The sequence below is a fragment of the Eurosta solidaginis genome, chromosome 3, assembly GCF_040869045.1.
Source record: "Eurosta solidaginis isolate ZX-2024a chromosome 3, ASM4086904v1, whole genome shotgun sequence".
Classification (NCBI taxonomy): Eukaryota; Metazoa; Arthropoda; class Insecta; order Diptera; family Tephritidae; genus Eurosta; species Eurosta solidaginis.
In genome coordinates, this window is record NC_090321.1 from 31,119,893 (window position 1) to 31,137,707 (window position 17,815).

At 37.4% G+C, this 17,815-nt stretch overlaps 2 protein-coding genes and 1 non-coding gene across 7 annotated transcripts in view; 1 reads left to right on the forward strand and 2 right to left on the reverse strand.

Moving 5' to 3' along the window:
- The window catches only part of mwh (multiple wing hairs), a 466,270-nt gene that overhangs the window by 420,060 nt on the left and 28,395 nt on the right, over positions 1 to 17,815 (forward strand). The window lies entirely within an intron of this gene.
- On the reverse strand, positions 5,278 to 5,778 carry LOC137243500 (lysozyme 2-like). The gene has a single exon (XM_067771290.1). It carries the CDS (start codon positions 5,746 to 5,748, stop codon positions 5,320 to 5,322), a length of 429 nt encoding a protein of 142 aa, XP_067627391.1. The 5' UTR covers positions 5,749 to 5,778; the 3' UTR covers positions 5,278 to 5,319.
- TRNAE-UUC (transfer RNA glutamic acid (anticodon UUC)) lies at positions 14,790 to 14,861 on the reverse strand. Its single transcript has one exon. It is a non-coding gene; the product is annotated as a tRNA-Glu (tRNA).

Genomic DNA, 17,815 nt, shown 5'->3' on the forward strand with positions numbered 1-17,815 from the left:
CAGAGTAAGTTTTACACCGCTGGGTGACTAGGGTCTCGAGATATAGGCCAAAACATGGACCCAGATACATCTAGAATGTGTTTTACATTATGGGTAACAAATTGAAGCTGTTGATGTGTGCTTTAGTACAGAGTAAGTTTTACACCGCTGGGTGACTAGGGTCTCGAGATATAGGCCAAAACAAGGACCCGGATACATCTAGAATGTGTGTGTATTATGGATATCAAATAAAAGCTGTTGCTGAGAACTTTAAGGTAGTTTTCATTTTGATATTCGATTTAATCGCATCACCCTGGCAAAACTGATAAATATGCATGCGAAGCCGAAATAAAGACATGAATTAGTAATACCCACATACCTATTTACATACGTCCTATTCGATTTGCCTGAAATTTGTTATATAAATTTGCCTATATTAGTATTTACGATGCTTTTTTGCGGGAAGTAGACCAGAGACGGACTGGGACTGGGATTAGGACTAGGTCTTGGGCTGTGACTGAGACTGAGCCTCGGAGTGGGACTGGGACTGAGACTCGGAATCGGACTGGAAAAAAATACATACCACCCTCTGGGACTGGCAATAAGATATGAAGGAGAATGAGACAAACTTGAGAGAAGATAAAAGAGAGAAGGAGAAGGAGACTGAGAAAGAGATAGAATGAGACGAAGATGGAGATAGATGAAGCGAAAAATACGGAGGGAGAAGTGAATACAAAGATTAGGAAAAAGTGTAGAGGGGCGAGGGCAGAATTAGACGGAAAAAGCAGATAAACCAAATTTAGGGCAGAACAACGTCTGCCGGGTCAGCTAGTTGTATATATAAATGAAATAAGATTAGATGCGAATACTTTTTTGTGCAATTATGATTTGCAAAAATTCGATCAGTTACGGCGTACGAAATTGTACACCGTTAAAAGTTTGCGCCTAAATCTCAAAAATTTGTATGCATCAACTTTTACCGGTCGTCGCACTATCTGAGCTGTCACATCTGTATAAAAACACAACAAATGGAATTTTTATATTTTTAAACTTTTGCAATAAATTTAAACTTTTAAATTTTCTTCGTTAAACGGAAATGTGTACAAGTTTCTATTTTTAAATTTTTTAAACTTTTTGGGCTTGTGCTTGTGTTTAAAACAATTTTGAGACTTTTGACGTGTTGTTCAATTAGCTTTAAAATTTAAATCAAAAAAAATTCGAGAATAGAGTTGTAAGTCTATAGGTTAGGAATTTAGGTAGATAAAACTTTGAAAAATTGCTAAAAAGGTGAATAGTTTAAAATTTAGGCTCAAATTATTAACCGTGTATACATATGTATATGACTAAACCAAATTAGGTTTAAAATTTAGATTATAGCACTCTTCGTGAAAATTACTGCGCAGAACTGGGTATCAATTTTAGACCAGAAAAGTTCACATTTGCAATTATAAAAGAAAATAGCGGATGGTGGCCTGATTTCGAACCGACATGCTTCGCATTATAAGGGTGTGCTCTACCCACTAAGCTATCACATCTGAGTATATAACCAAATGTTGTGAAAAATGACCTATAATTAGCACACTTTTGACAAATGAAGTTTTTTTGTAGTTTTTAAGTAAAAATTGCAATATCTTTACGAAATTTGATATACTGGCTTATATGGACCCCGAATATATTGAAAATGTGCGAAATCTAACAATAACCACGCCCACTTTTTCGATATCGAAAATTTGGGAAAATGCGATAATTCATCATCAAAAGTCGATAAACTGCTGAAACTTGAAATGTGGAAAAATTTTGCAAACATTTTCGAAAATGGACGAGGCACCGCCCACATTTAGAAGAAGAATATTTGAAAGTTTTACATGACGTTGATCTTACGCCGTTGAGGATATCGTGCTGAAATTCGTGCTATTTTACATTCTTTTCATGAAAACTAACAATAACCAAGCCCACTTTTTCCATATCGAAAATGTCGAAAAATGCGATAATCCCTCCCCTAAACCAGCGATGGGCAAAACGGCTCGTATGAGCCTTCTGCTCATACGGGCACGCTTTGCACATTTAAGTGCTAGGTGAGGGACGATCAAATACAGGTATGTGGGGCGAAGAACACAGGAAGAGAATATATATACAAACACGCATAAAATTATTAAATAGAGAGTATTTGTGGAAAATAGAGCTGCCACCGCTCTTATTATGTTGAAATTATTAAGCGTTTTAGGATAAACTAGCCTTTACCGGCTGCTTCGCTCGTACTAAAGGTCACAAATATGTAATGTCGCTTTTGTGATTCACAACTCGAACTGAATTTTCAGTAGTAATTTTAAAAGTTCCATCATGATTCTGACCAGAGACGGACTGGGACTGGGATTAGGACTAAACAAAATACATACCACCCTCTGGGACTGGCAATAAGATATGAAGAAGAATGAGAAAAACTTGAGAGAAGAGCAAAGAGAGAAGCAGACTGAGAAAGAGATAGAATGAGACGAAGATGGAGATAGATGAAGCAAGTTTTAAAATTAGAAAAATGGTCGCCGTAAATTAAACACACATGCAACATATGCTCCAACAATTTTTGCAGTGTGGATTTAACGATATATGTATGTGAGCTGAAGAAATTTGAAAATTCCTCCATAATTTGAAATTTATAAATGAAAGCAGTTATGTTTGTAATAAAACTAGTAAAATTAGTCGTTGTTTATGCGATTGGTACCTTTTTTATTTGTAAACTGATACATTTCTTTCTAGGCTCACGGCAGCACTGCCAACAAGTCTGAAAAGGGTTTCGTTTTCCCACAATTGTATACGAAACGTGCGTTAGTCCGTTTTTCTACTACTACTTCCTCTAATGCTACTACTTTAAAAATACTTTTTTAAAGAATTTTATGTATATATTGCAAAATGGATCGGTTTGCATATAATTAAATGTATGTGAAGGCGAAATGAATGTCAATAATGCGCTGCTTAACATAAAGTCGACTTCAGTCTATGGCAAGAAATACGAAAAACGGTATTTCTTGCCAAAAAAATGTATGTTTTTGTTTTCGTACTATTGCAACACAGTTTTGGAATTGGTTTTCGAGGTTGAGAGAGAATATTTTCATTTCAGTTTTGTAGTGTTACCGCAACCTTCTTGCGATGAATATCGTTTGAGACGAAGTGTACGATATTTCCAATGTACTTTCAATCCCCTAACACCCCAAAACACACAAACGTCTCACCTAGCACTCGCTGGCATTGAAACTGATTTAGGAGCCGAAAATAGGCCCATCCTTGCCCTAAACCGATAAACTAATGAAACTTGACAAGAAGAAGAAAAATAATTGATAGTTTACCATGACGTGGATCCTACGCCAGATATCGTGTTGAAATTTGGCTTGGAGTTTGCCCTTGCCGTTATGAATTCACTTTATGAATATTTACAAAATTAGCTTTTGTGACCACGCCTACTATAAAAAATAGATATCGTTAGCTCGAAAAGTGGAAAGAACTGCAGTAGTTCGTTACCAAAGATAAGGTAAAGGCTAAATCTTGATATTTTTACTAAAACAAAAATTTTTGTAATATTTTAAAATAAAAAATAAAAACATTTTCTAAGTAACCGATATGGTGTAACAAAGTACGAAAATTTATTGATAAAAACATTTAGATTTTGGAAGATGGTCGTAGAACCGCCTACATTTAGGAGAATAAAATTGTAAAGTTTTTTTCAGGCCTGGAGTTTTGCAAGACGTTAATCAGAAACCATAAGTATAACTTTGAAGTTTCGCAGTTATGGCTCTTGGTATTAAAGGTATTTATTTGCTAACGACCACGCCCACTTTTTTTTTAAATTGCTTTAAGTTTTAACCATCACAGAATTGGCGTAGTTCATTACCATTCTATAAATGTTAGACGAAGTACGTATATTTAACATGAGAACTGTAAATGGTCCGCTCCTATTACTTAAGTTCATTACAAAGAATTTAATATCAAAGTCGAAAAAAGTGGCCCAACTGTTTTAAAGTTGCTTATGGCTTACGATATTTACAGATGTATAGATAGTTTACTTCAGTTTTCGTATCATTTAGTGCCACTGTGAGCATTTTCAGTTAATCACTTATCTTTAAGTGAACGAAGTTTTCGTTTTCCCCATGCTAACTGAAGCTTTGCGTCTCAGTTAAGTGCAAGGATAAAGCTGCATACATTGGTGGTTTATCGGTAAAGCGCCAAATAGACGACACGAACATTTCGGCGAACATTCCGCAATCTTGTTCGCAGCTTAAGCGCCAAATACACGACACGAACATTTCCGCGAACATTCCGCAATCTTGTTCGCAGCTTTGGCCATACAACATACGAACTTTTGGCCGAACATTAGTTCTCTTTCAGACAGCGATGAATACGGACAACAAATGTGCTGCAGCAATATTGCTTGCTGTGGCAATTAAGCGTAAAAAAATAGAGAGAAGATCGCAAACAAATTCAATAAATCCACTCAGAAATTTTTTATTGTCCATTTTACTTTTCCGCGCATGTCTGTTCCGTTCAGAAATTACTACGGTTATGAGCTATTTCGCCATACACGCACGAACAGTTCGCGCAAATGTTCGCCAAAAATTAAAATATTTTGATTTTTGGCGAACATTTGCGCGAACTGGCAAACACCACCATACACGACAGAAAAGGTCGCAGAAACATGACATAACGGGAATGTTCGCGGAAATGTTCGTGTCGTGTATTTGGCGCTTAACCGTATCGGTAACCTTATAACAGCTGATTCGACCAACCTTATGAGAATCAATGCAATCGATTATTGGTGCCGCTAAGGTCGTAACCGTATCGTAGCGAAGCAATTGGTTTTTGGTATACCGTCGTAACGATAAACAGCTGATTACGTTTGTGATACGACTACAGCGATACGACAAACGGCACCAATGACCACAGCTTACAGTGTAAACAAAAGTCAGCTGTTTGGCCAGTTTTCGTGTATACACGATTTGTTCTACAAAATATTCACAATTATCAATTTAATCGGGGGTTGGTCACCCTGTGCTGGTGAAAACGACAATGTCAAATTAAGCAATGAGATAGAGGGGTATATAATATGCGCTTTCGCCCGAAGTTAGACCTCTTTACTTGTTATATTTTATTATTGATCATTGATGTTTATGTTTTAAGTAAATTGCGACTTTTCTAATTTAAGTCAAGAAAGTTTGTAAAATTTCTTACGCGTATGAATGGTTTAAAATTAAATTTTAAACTTTTAACCTCATTTTAAACGACAAAAGTATAACACAATTTGTATGGCTTGTTTTTATTTTCAAAACTACGTGCAATATAACAATTTTACAACTAACACACGAAACAATCATCAATGCTGGGCAGTGTACCGTTACAGAATTTCAAAGTATGCCATGCTGTCCAACCTTGTTGCCTTAGTATCTGTTGAGAACAGGTCACAGATGGAGCAATATCATCGACAAGAAAATCAACACAATCAATTTTGCATTCGTTATCAGAGAAACTACCATCAGAAGGTTGACACCACCATCTGTCATTTATCTGGAATATACCATAGTCCTTTGAGCCATTCGTATTTGTGTAGATGAGCGTGGTGTTATATGCGCTTTCTCGCAAAGCGATGCAGGTCCAACGTGCCAATTGGTCCTTTGGCACACCTAAGTCGAGCATTTCACGAGCTAATGAGCAGCGTGTAAGAATTCTCCCAAATGCTGTTGTAGCTAACGCCAAAGCGAGTATGGTGATGGCAAGAACTTTCATATTGATAGAGTTCTAAATCAAGTGTTTAGAAAACTCTGCTAAATAATACTGTTAATACTTAAGACGCGCGGGTCCCTTTTTATAGTGAAATTCGGCTGTAAATGAATTGTTTAATTGAATTTTCAGTCCCATTCGTTTCGTGGGAGACCAAACAATTGTTTATAGGGATGTTGCTGAAGCCTTTTGTCGGAGTCGGATTTAAAAAATGTTCCTAATCAAATCAAAACCGAAATCGGAAGTCGTGGCAGGGTACAATAGAAAACAAAATTATTTTAATTTTCCTTAATCAATGGTGAAGACTTGTATTAACACTTGTTAATCGAGGTTAGGTTAGGTTAAACTGGCCGGTCCATGAGGACCTCACATAGACTGATTGAGTCCGTAGTGTTACCAGAAATTTGTTTTTAACGACCAAACTGAAAAACCCTATCAAAAACCAGGACCTATCTTATAAAATAACTCCATCCTCTTGGTAAAAACTAGAAGTTTCCTAGGACTTAAGCCACTTGCTGCTTCTAGATCTGACAGCTGTATCACTCCTAATAGCTGGAGTCTTAGCCTGGCAAGTGCAGGGCATGAGCACAGAACATGCTCGATCGTTTCCTCCTCCAACCCGCACTTCCTACATCTGCTATCACTGACCAAGCCTAATTTAAAGGCATGTGACGCCAGAAGGCAGTGTCCAGTCAGAATACCCGTCATGAGTCTACAGTCCTCTCTTTTTAATGATAGAAGCAACTTTGTTAGTCTAAGGTTGTAAGACCTACACATAATCTTCGACACTTTACAGCCCCGCGCTTGAACCCACGCCTTTCCCGCTTGGCTGATCATATGCACCTCTCGCCTTCGCTTAATCTCGCCCAGTCTAATTGGGACGTCTACGGAGCAAGCTTCAAGGGATGCGCCCTTTTTGCTAGTTCGTCCGCTTTTTCATTCCCATCTGTTCCCATATGCCATGGGACCCAATATAGATGTTTGCTTCTCCCTGTCCCGATTCTCTCCAGGGACTGCTTACACTCTAACACGCATTTAGATGCTGTACTATGCGAGATTATTGCCTTCATTACTGCCTGACTGTCAATATAAAAGTTAACACGATTGCAGCTTAAGCTATTATCTTCCAGGGTCTCTACTGCTTTGGTTACGGCTAATATTTCTGCTTGAGAAACGCTACAGTAATTCGGCAGCTTGTAGGATCTGCTTATTTCCGGATCAGCACAGTATACCGCAAACCCTACTCCTTTCACGACCTTGGAACCATCTGTTTACACACGTGTAGCATCGTCCGCCATTTGCGGACCCTTGCGCCAACCGTCCACCTCTATTGTGGCCTTAAGATCTCCCTCGAAGTGCAGATAGGGAATCAGGTAGTCTGCTTGTCTTGTGATTGATGACGCTATACTACTATGGCCATATGGTCGGCGCTCAACTGCCCCGAGGCACCAAGCCTGGTTGCAGTTGTTAATGCTATGTTATTTGCTACCAGGTCTACAGGTGGAATGTGCAGAATGGCAGGGCAGGGCTCCTGTAATGCTAAGCATCGATAGTCTGCATACCCCCCCCCCCCCCCCAAAAATTTTTTGAGGTATGTTGTTTTTTGTGTGGCTTTCCACCAGACAAGAACTCCATAGTATAGAATAGGGCTTGCTATCACTGTAAAACGAAATGAGAAAGAGAGGGCGATAAGCCCCACGTACACCCCAGAATTCTTTTACATGCATAGAGTGCCGTCGAGGCCTTCTTCACCATCTCCTCCACGTTGAGCTTCCATGACAGCTTACTGTCTAGGCTGATTCCTAGATATTTTGCGAAAGGTTTCTCCTGTAAGGTCGCCCCTCCTAACTTAGGCCTGGTCCAATTTGGGGCCTTGTACCTCTTTGTAAACAAGACCATATCCGTCTTCTCTGCATTGACTTTCAACCCGACATTAGATGCCCAGGTATGAATATCCCGAAGCGCCCGATCCATCGTTGGAAGGCACTTTCCACTTATGACAATTGCTACGTCATCTGCGTAAGCCGTAAGTTTTACGGGTTCCTCATCGAATCGCTTGAGCAGTTGGTTGATGACTAGCATCCACAGCAGAGGTGATAACACCCCTCCCTGCGGCATGCCCCTGTCCACTGATTTCGTGGCCTCGTACAATCCCCATTGTGATGTAATCTTCCTGCAATTTAACATGCATCCGATCCATCTGATTAAGGCGGGATGTACTTTAATGTAATTAAGACCATCCATAATCGCCCATTTAGAAACATTATTGAAAGCCCCGGCAATGTCCAAGAAGACTCCTAGAGCATACTCCTTATATTCCAGGGATTTCTCTATGCTACTTACCACCCTATGCAATGCGGTGTCTACCGACTTGCCTTTGGTGTACGCATGTTGTGTTGAGGAGAGCAGCTTTTCATCCACGTTGGACTTTATGTACACATCTATCAGCCTCTCAAAGGCTTTGAGCAGAAATGATGTTAAGCTAATGGGTCTATAATCTTTGAGATACACGTGACCGATCTTCCCAGCCTTTGGTAGGAAAGCTACATGATTCAGCCTTATGCACCCATCGAATATTATTTTAAGCCATTCCACGACCGCCATACTTGAAACTTGTAGCATGGCCGGGAATATACCGTCTGGGCCCGGCGATTTGAACTTTGAAAACGTTTTCACTGCCCACTCGATCTTGGTATCGGTCACCAAGCCCGGCACCATCCGCTCCGTGATCGAAGTGTGAGTGATGTCTGCTGCCTCTTCTAAACCGTCTCCCGATGGGAAATGTGTATCGAGAAGCACCTCAAGGGATTGCACATTATTACGTGACCATTTCCCGTTTTCTTTCTTTATTAGTCCCTGGACTATGTTTCCTCTTGCTAGGACTTTTTTCAACTGTGCTGTTTCGCTGGAGCACTCTATGTCCGTACAGAAACTTTTCCATGAGATTCTCTTCACGCTTGTAGATCCTCAGTAGATCCCTGTACTCGTCCCGACACGCTTCGCTTTCCGCGGTCTTTGCGAGCTTAAACATTTCTTTTACCTGTCTTCTTGGAAGGCTCAGCTCATTGCTCCACCATGGTGGCTTTGCTTTTCCTCTGAATCTTCTTAGAGGGTAAGCTTTGTTATACGCAGTCATAAGCGTCCTTGTTAGGAATTCATTCAACTCCTCCTGTTCCTCTACACAGGCAACCTCTTTGGGTTGTCCCAGTTTTTTTCTACCTGTTTCTGGAATTTAGTACAGTTCGTTGACCTAGGGTTTCTAAAGGTTCCTCTCTTCTCTACCCTCTTTAGGGGGATGCTGAAGCTGATATACGCATGGTCGGAGAAGGATGGTCTATCAAGAACCATCCAATCATACCTTGATATATCATGCTCGGAGCTCAATGTAATATCCAGAACATTGCTGGATGTTGGGCCAATGTATGTAGGGACATTTCCCCTGTTGGCTATCTGCAATTTGGTTTGCAGGATGTAACAAAATAGAGATTCGCCTCTCTCGTTCGTATCTGCTCCTCCCCACGCATTGTGGTACGCATTTGCGCATCCGCGCCTATGACCAACCGCGCTTTGCGCCCTTCGTCCTGTACTAGCCTCTTGCACTCCATCGGTGGAACCTCCGCAGCATGGGCCATGTAGCCGGACGCCAGGATAAATGCCTGCTTACTCTTTTGCTCAACGGCCACCACTACGAGATCCTCAGTAGTGTAATTAGGCAGCATATACGAATGCAGCTGTTTCCTTCCCATTACTACAGCTCGCACCCGTCTTTCCGTTTGCGCGTAGTAAACGCCCAACTCACGCGCGCTATGTCCAGAAACCTTTCCTCCCGATGGGAGCCACGGCTCCTGGATTATTATGAACCGAACGCATAGGAGTATAGATTTTCTGGTCTAATTCACATACATTTTTTGTTCGACACAAATCGACCAGTATATATTTACCTTATTTCTCAAATTTCCATTCCAATGTACTTCATTGTCGTTTGACATAAGCCAATGCAATTCTAAACAGTCGGAAGAGAAATGGGGATGAGAAGTTTAAGAAAAAAATTAAATTTTTCGTAATCGAAACCAAAGCACCGTAACATCTCTAACCTTAAGTGATGCGATAAGCAAAACAATTTACTATTATCGCCAGATATCACCGAAACTATTAAAAACACGATATTCATAGGTAAAATGTGTCCCCCAACATCGTAATTTATTCAGTTCTAATTTTGCGGAGTACTTGTTTAGATAATCTGATTTATTTTGAACTAAGTTTATGAAAGGCTTAGCCGTGTCCTCTTGACGGAATTGTGTAATTTTTAATACTTATGGCGAAATTCTTTATGACGCCGTGACACTTTCAGCCACAATCACTCTCACTCACCTCTATACTGTGCCAAATAAATCACAAAAACCACTCAGGTTTACTGCCGTTCACTAAAGTGAGTATATCATAGGAATGAAACAATAAAAATTGTCCTTAATCCCTATAAGTTCAACCAGTCAAAGTAGCAGTGCATTTACTAAGTCAATCATTTAGGGCTGTTTTCAACATCTTTATTTAAGTTAGAATTGAACTGGAGGATGGAGGCCTTCAGAGTATTTCATTTGCCATTTTCCTTTTGATGACCAACCACCAGTTAAATCGATAGTTCTGAATATTTTGTAGTATCATCGCAAAAGTTCATTGTGAATACACGAGAGCCTTGTATCTTTGAACTAATCTAACAGGCCAAGCTTCAGTTAACATGCAGAAAACGGAAATAACTTATAGATTAGTGACTAAATAAAGATTGTGAATCTTTTCCAGGTTTCTGTTCGTCATAACCCATGAAGAGCCATTTTCACCATCTTCAGTTAGTCACTTATCAAAGCCGTAGGTTGTTCATCCTATGTTTATGAAAGCGAAAATGTCAAATGAAGCTATCTGATAGATTGCTATACAGTAGTTAAACTCTAACATAACTGGAGATGGCGGCCTTTAGTCAGATTAAGCTCTCAAAGGAGGATATATTCTACTGTAGCAAATATGGAATAAGTTTTTCGGCATAAGCTAGAATTTCGTCTTAAACACAAAATAAGCAAAACTGAGAAGAAACATATCGGAAGGAAACAGTTTTCTTGAGTTGTTTTAATGCGAAGCAAAACGGGAGAGAAGTGCGTAACTGGATAGAAATACGGGTCGTTTGGCTGCCTACCCACACAACTGATATACCAATCATTATTATTACTATTTACGTTAGAAAGGTAAGAGAGATTTAATGAAGTTAGTTGCACCAAAGTCTAATAAAATTTGGTCAGATTAAAGACTAAGAAATATTTGTCTTTAAAAAGAATACTCCCACCATTTAAATAAGCTATGCAAGGAATTTAATTAAGAACTGATATCAAAAATATGTAAACAAAACTGGTAAGGATGATACTGTATTCGGCTCTTCCCATGGGTTTTTACCTTTCATGGATTTAACTGAAGTAGAAATCCTCTGGTTTTAATACTCCGTTGTAAGGTGGCTACATCGACTGCGGAGTAGCTACCACCCAATCTCTGTTGCCGTTTCTAAAACGCTCTATAAAAAATTTTTGAAAATCCGCCCAAGCATCTCAAGATTTGCGTCAAAAACGTTCTACTCAGAACTCGATTTAAGAGCGCCCTCTCTCACAATTTTTTTCATAAACCCCTACCCAACGTCAAAATATATTGAATTTATCCTAAAAAGGGTATTTTTGAATAAAAACAAATTCTGAAATAAAAGTTTACGAAACGGCAGTTGGGATAGAGCGATATTCCATTTAGCCGTCGATGTTTTATAATCCGATCGCATCGCTCCCAATAATTTATTAAAGCCATAAACATTCACATACCAAATATGAAGGGGATACCTAACAAATTTAGAGCCTAGATAGACATTTTAAAATTGAGTTAACTGATCACTTCAAAAATAACTTGCCGTTGAGCAAGGGGGCTTAAGAAAGGTAACAGAGTTTAATGTAGTTGAACCAAATACCCAATAAGATTAGGTAAGATTGAAAACTAAGAAATATTTGTCTTTAAAAAGAAAGCTCTCACCATTTAAATCAGCTATGCAAAGTATTTAATTAAAAACTGATATCAAAAATATATAAACAAAACTGGTAAGGATGGTACTGTATACGGCTGTTGCCACGGGTTTTAACCTTTCATGAATGTAACTGAAGTATTAATCATTTGATATTAACACTCAGTTGTAAGGTGGCTAAATCGACTGCGGAGCAGATACCACCCTATCTCCGTTGCCGTTTCTAAAACGCTCTATCCAATAAGCAACTTTCAATTTTTATTATTATTATTATTGAGGATGAAATTCACACTATTTTGAATTTTATATTGCACAATACAACAAAATTCGGTTTTGGCATCAACATGTTTTGGGTGTATTAAAGCATATTTATTTAGATTTTGTGTTGTTTTGCTTTTATTTCAAGACGTGCATGAACGAAGGTATTAGGTCGCACTTGTGGATTGCACCATATTATGAAAAATTGCAGAACACATCAACCTCTTAAGGTTGGACCTAACGTCCATATTTAAATTTGTTTATGCTTTTCATACAATAGAACACATTTATCCTTGAAACAATCATCAATGCTAGGCAATGTTCCATTGCAGAACCTCCAAGTGGCCCATGCAGTCCAACCTTGCTGTTTTTGAATTTGACGCGCGCATGTCACAGCTGACCTAATATCATCGACAAGAAAATCAGTACAGTCGATCTTACAAGTATTTGAAGTGAATCGGTCGTCGGGGGGTTTACACCAATAACGGCTATTAATTTGAAAGATACCATAATCTGTTGAGTTATTTATATTCGGCTTTCCTACAGCGGTTGTATTAAAGGCGCTCTCGCGCTCGGCAATGCAAGTCCAACGTGCCAATTCGTCCTTTGGAACACCCAAATCGAACATTTCCTTAGCCAGTGAGCAGCGTGTAAAAATTCTTCCGAAAGCTAGTGCGATTATACCTAACACAATAATAAATAATACGAAAACTTTCATCTTGGCTAAATTATTTGAACTGTATGCGATGTATGTATGCTAATTATTTTAAAATATTTTTGTAATTTATATAGCTTCCTATAAGAAATATACTTTTAAACGCCGTAGTTGTATTGAGAATCAGTATTAGGGTGGATAAAACAAAATATAAGTTTGACCTTCTTGAATGTGCCACAGAAAAACTTGATGCCATCTGCCCATGAATATACACACCATCATCAGCCGAGCGATATTTTAGTAATAATATATGTATGTAAAATAAGGAAAACACCCCGGAGAAAGTTCCATTATAAGCCTTGAGTGGAAGCTGGATTGGCCACAGTTTTTTGCTGGCAACAAGTGTTCTGTGGGCCATTCAAGAAAAACAAATTTCCCTTTATTATTTTACCCACCCTAATTTGTATGCGCATCTTTAGTTTTTAAATAATTTTAATAGTTTCAGTTTTTCTGCACGAAAACAATCACAAAAATTTTATTGTTTAGAATTGAACACGTTTACTATTAATTAAATTGATAAAAACCAACGATACAATCACGCTTAGATACGTGATATCTAGGATTTATGTACGTACCATCTTTATATTTAAAAGTGTATGTACGTCCGGAAAAAATTTGTTTTCATGGCGCAGAATGAAGTAATAAATAACACGGAAAATTCGAAAATTTGTTTAACTGAATTCATGGCGGAACCATACAAGGTGGCAGCATGGTGACATACCTACAAACATAAATACAAGTTCCATGTACTTTGTTTTTGTAAATTCGATGGAATAATGTCAAAATCGTACTGCGCTTGAAGTTGATGTATCGAATCAAATAAAAAAGTACAAATCAGCTGTCCCGTGCTGCCACCTTGTATAGTTCCGCCATGAACTGAATCATAGTGGAATCACGAAGTGGAAAATAGAAAAAGACAGAAGATATACGCTATCTGAAACGATAGGGATGTATTTTCAACCTTTGGAAGAGGGTAAAATTGTTTCGGATTTGAAAAAATAGGAGTAAAAGATATATAGATAGTAGTAGAAATAAAACATATGCCTTTCTAAACTTGATCAAAAGATCCAATAAAACTCATTACAGCTGAACTCATGATGTATTGCTAAAGTTATTATTTAGCAATATATGTCAAGAGATAGGTTAGATCCGCGGCAGTGGGCCTAGTTCCAGAAGATACTGGTCCAAAGCCAGCAGGGGTCATAAATTTTAAATGACAATACATGACTGTGAAATTCTTCTATATCTTTGTGGGCTGACTTTTAGGGCAAAACAGCAACAGTGAGTTACATTTTTTTTGTATATTTAGAATACAATTGGCCGAAATTTTCACACAAATTAGGTATGATACGACAATTTTAGTGTTCTTGTTATAGAAATGACAAAAACATTCCTATAAAATCTTCGGCAGCGCTGCACAGGGCAAAATCGTTGGTAGGATATGACGTGAATACAAATAGTTTGTTTCAATTTTTGTTTTGGAAAAAATCAAATATATTTATTGGAAACGTTAACAATATGAACGTAATAATTTGGCACGGCGTTGCTGATGGAAGCTACCACCGAAGATACCCAAATGATGTTTATCTGTAATTAAATCCTGTAACGTTCCATAAATATTCACCTAACAATTACTCCAAAAAATGCAAAAAACAACACTTTTCGGGACAACATTGGTGAAAATTTTGCAGTAAGCCGAATGATAGAACAATTCAGAACAAGACAATTGATAGCTTACTTCAACTCAAGGCGAATCCACACCAGGTGGTGACAAAGCGAAGAATGTCAAGTCCAAAGAAAATTTTAATTGATTTCTATTAACTGACATATTAAAGTACATAATCAAGAAGAAGCAAACAGCTGTTACTGAATTCAATGCAACACTGGTACTGAATTCGCCTTGCTTCCACCATGGAACCGAATTTTTCTAAATGAATTTTTTCAACATTATTAACCAAATTATTTAAAAATACTTTGTCTTCTATAAAAATAAATAAAATTAAAAAAATTATGCAAGGAATAAAAGACTACTTCCCATACCGGGAATCGAACCCGGGCCTTCTGGGTGAAAGCCAGATATCCTAGCCACTAGACCATATGGGATGCGTAAGGAGATGTGTTCATTGCTTTATATTAGATGTAAGCAGAATACAGTTTTACCCAACTCTGTTCACTTAAATTAATATCGTGCAACAACATCGAGCGCTTCTGTTAATTATATAATACAACATGTTATATTAATGTTAAAGAGCTGAGATACGTGAAATATGTAAACAAAGATTGTTTGATGTTCGGCTTTCGGTCTGCAATTGCATGCCAAATTACGTTCAATTAATAAAATAAGTTTAAAGCTAATGATCTGTCTTTTTCCCCACCAAAAAATTGTTTAGGATCAAAATGGTGAAAGGTGGTCCAAATCATTTTTCGTTACTTAAATTTAATTTTTTATTGGGTCGTATTCATGTAAAATTCAAAATTTGAGCTATCTCCATAATTTCCAATATAAATTTTGATTAAAGGGTACTATATCCGTCTAATAGGAAAACTTGTGAATTGCCAATATATCTAGTATAATATAAGTACGTATAAATACGCCACATGCAAATTTTTCAACTCCTTTTTCGAAAGCACCATTTGGCCGATTTGGATAAAATATGAACCAATTTCTAGAGAATAATGGGTAGTTTTGGTACGTAAGGTGAGTGGCATCTGTGTATATACTAAAGTATCAAAACTCAAAAAAATCTGATAAGGCCAATTATACTTGCCAGGCAGATGCCCAACATCTATAGTGTATTAGTGGCGAAAAGTGGGCGGAATTTAGAAGGGAGTGTGGCACCTGCCAAAGAAATTATTAATTCCATTTCGCATATCTCTTGAACCGCTGCAGTAACTCTACTTAAACCTGGCGTAGCTGCTATACTTTTAATGCCAAATTTCTTACAAAAATTGAAGTATTAGGAAAAAGGGGCGTGGTACATTCTATACGAAATCAAATTTTCGTATCACACATATTCATAGCTACTGCAGCTATATAACTGTAATTTGATATCAATGTCTATACTGATAATATCAAACTTTTAAAGAAATGTGGTAAGCCTTGCAAATCGAGCATGCACCCCAGAGCTCTAATGCGATGTGGCTCTAACAATCTATCTATTTATCTACTTAACTACATATATAACTATATATAAATGCGTCACACGAAAATTTTTCGACTCTATTTATCTACGCATCGTTTGGCCGATTTCGATGAATTATGCAACAATCTGTTTCATAGAGTTTTTCGCTTCATACGGTAAAGGACCGACATATGAGAAATCAGTTATGTGTGAAGGTAATTATGCCAGGCAGATGCACAACACTGGTATTGTATCAGTGGAAAGAAGCAGGAAAGTATTGGAAAATAGGGCATATTGTAAAAAGGGGAATGGCATCCGCATACAAATTCAAACAAGCGTATAAATATAACCGTAGTCTTAGAATCTATATGAGTGGTATTTGCTGAACATTACTTATGTGGAACGGAAAGAAAGTGTGCAGTCATAGAATTATATTCTCTTATAATTAATACATAAACGTAAAGATAATTCAACTTCATTTTGCTTAGCCCCCATGCGCATGGTGTAGCCAATTTTAAAAAGTTATTCGCCGGTTTCAAGAAATACGCATATTTTGAGCGAAGGGCTGAAATATCAAAAACGATAAAACAGCTACACCTGCAAAGAGAAATTTGGATAAGCGCCATGTTGTTCAGAAAATTAGAATTGATGGGAAACTGGTTGTGGCTCATTTTAAATAAAAAGCAATTTGTGTATTCCATGTCTATAAAGCTCTAAAGAAGCTTTAATTTGTATATTCCTTATCCAATTTATTAGATTGGTCCAATTTTCGACCGCGCACGATACTAGTTGTTATAACTCCACTACGATCGGAGTAATTTACTTCAGGGTCCGTACTACGTGTTTTGATCCATGATCGAAACTCATTTTTTAAATCACAATTGCTCTGAAATAGTGGATGGGACTAATTACCTTCGTCAACTAGCGAAAAGAAGTAGTCGTTAGATCCATAACTTAAAATACTTAGAAATATTTTTACAGTTGCGCGATTATTGTTTGAGTGAAAATGGTTTTCAATCACTGATCGTAAAACGTAAAAGGGCCAGTTATAGTAAAAACAAGTAAAGGTGTCTAAGTTCGGATGTAACCGAACATTATATACTCAGCGTGAGCTTCAATTATACATTTCATTTCAGATAAATAAATTGTCTACATAACACGTGGCACCGCCCGTTTAAAAAAAATGTCTCCTCATTTCTTCTAAAAATTTATAAGTGAAATATCATTGATTCAAAACTATTTTTAGCTAAGTGATAGGTTATTATCCTAGTCTACGACCCTTTTAAACTTGTTTTATATCTAAGTTGTCGTGGTCTTTAACCGATCCCGTCCATTTTTACTAGAAATATTTTCTGCTCAAAGGAAAATATGCGTACACAGTTTCATTACGATATGTTAATTTTGCTTCGAGTTATGGCTCACGAAACACAGAAAATAGCTTAGTCATAAAAAGGGGCGGTGCCACAACTATTTTCAAAAATTTTAGTGTTTTCCAAAAGGGGCGGTGCCACAACCATTATCAAAAATTTTAGTGTTTTCTAATTTAATATTGTAATTCAATTTAGAAAGTAAAATTCTATTGATATAAAGGTCTTTTTCGCTAAGATATAGCTTATTATTTTCGTCTACGACTCTTTTAAAAATCTTTTATATAAAAGTGGGCGTGATCTTTAACCGATGACGCCCATTTTTTCTATAAATATTTCCTGCTATAGGGAAATTTTTTGTACCCAATTTTATTACGATCCGTTAATTTTTCTTCGAGTTATGGCTCCCGAAACATAGAAAGTTGCTTAGTCATAAAAGGGGCGGTGCCACGCCCATTTTTAAAATTTTGAAGTTTTTCCTATTTATTGTTATAAATCCACTTGGGAAATGAAATACCATTGATATAAGCTCTTTTTTGCAAAGATAAGGCTTATTTTATTCGTTCAC

What these genes read in the sequence shown, in the direction of transcription:
- LOC137243500 (XM_067771290.1), bottom strand. Translation starts at nt 5,748, where the DNA reads ATGAAAGTTCTTGCCATCACCATACTCGCTTTGGCGTTAGCTACAACA.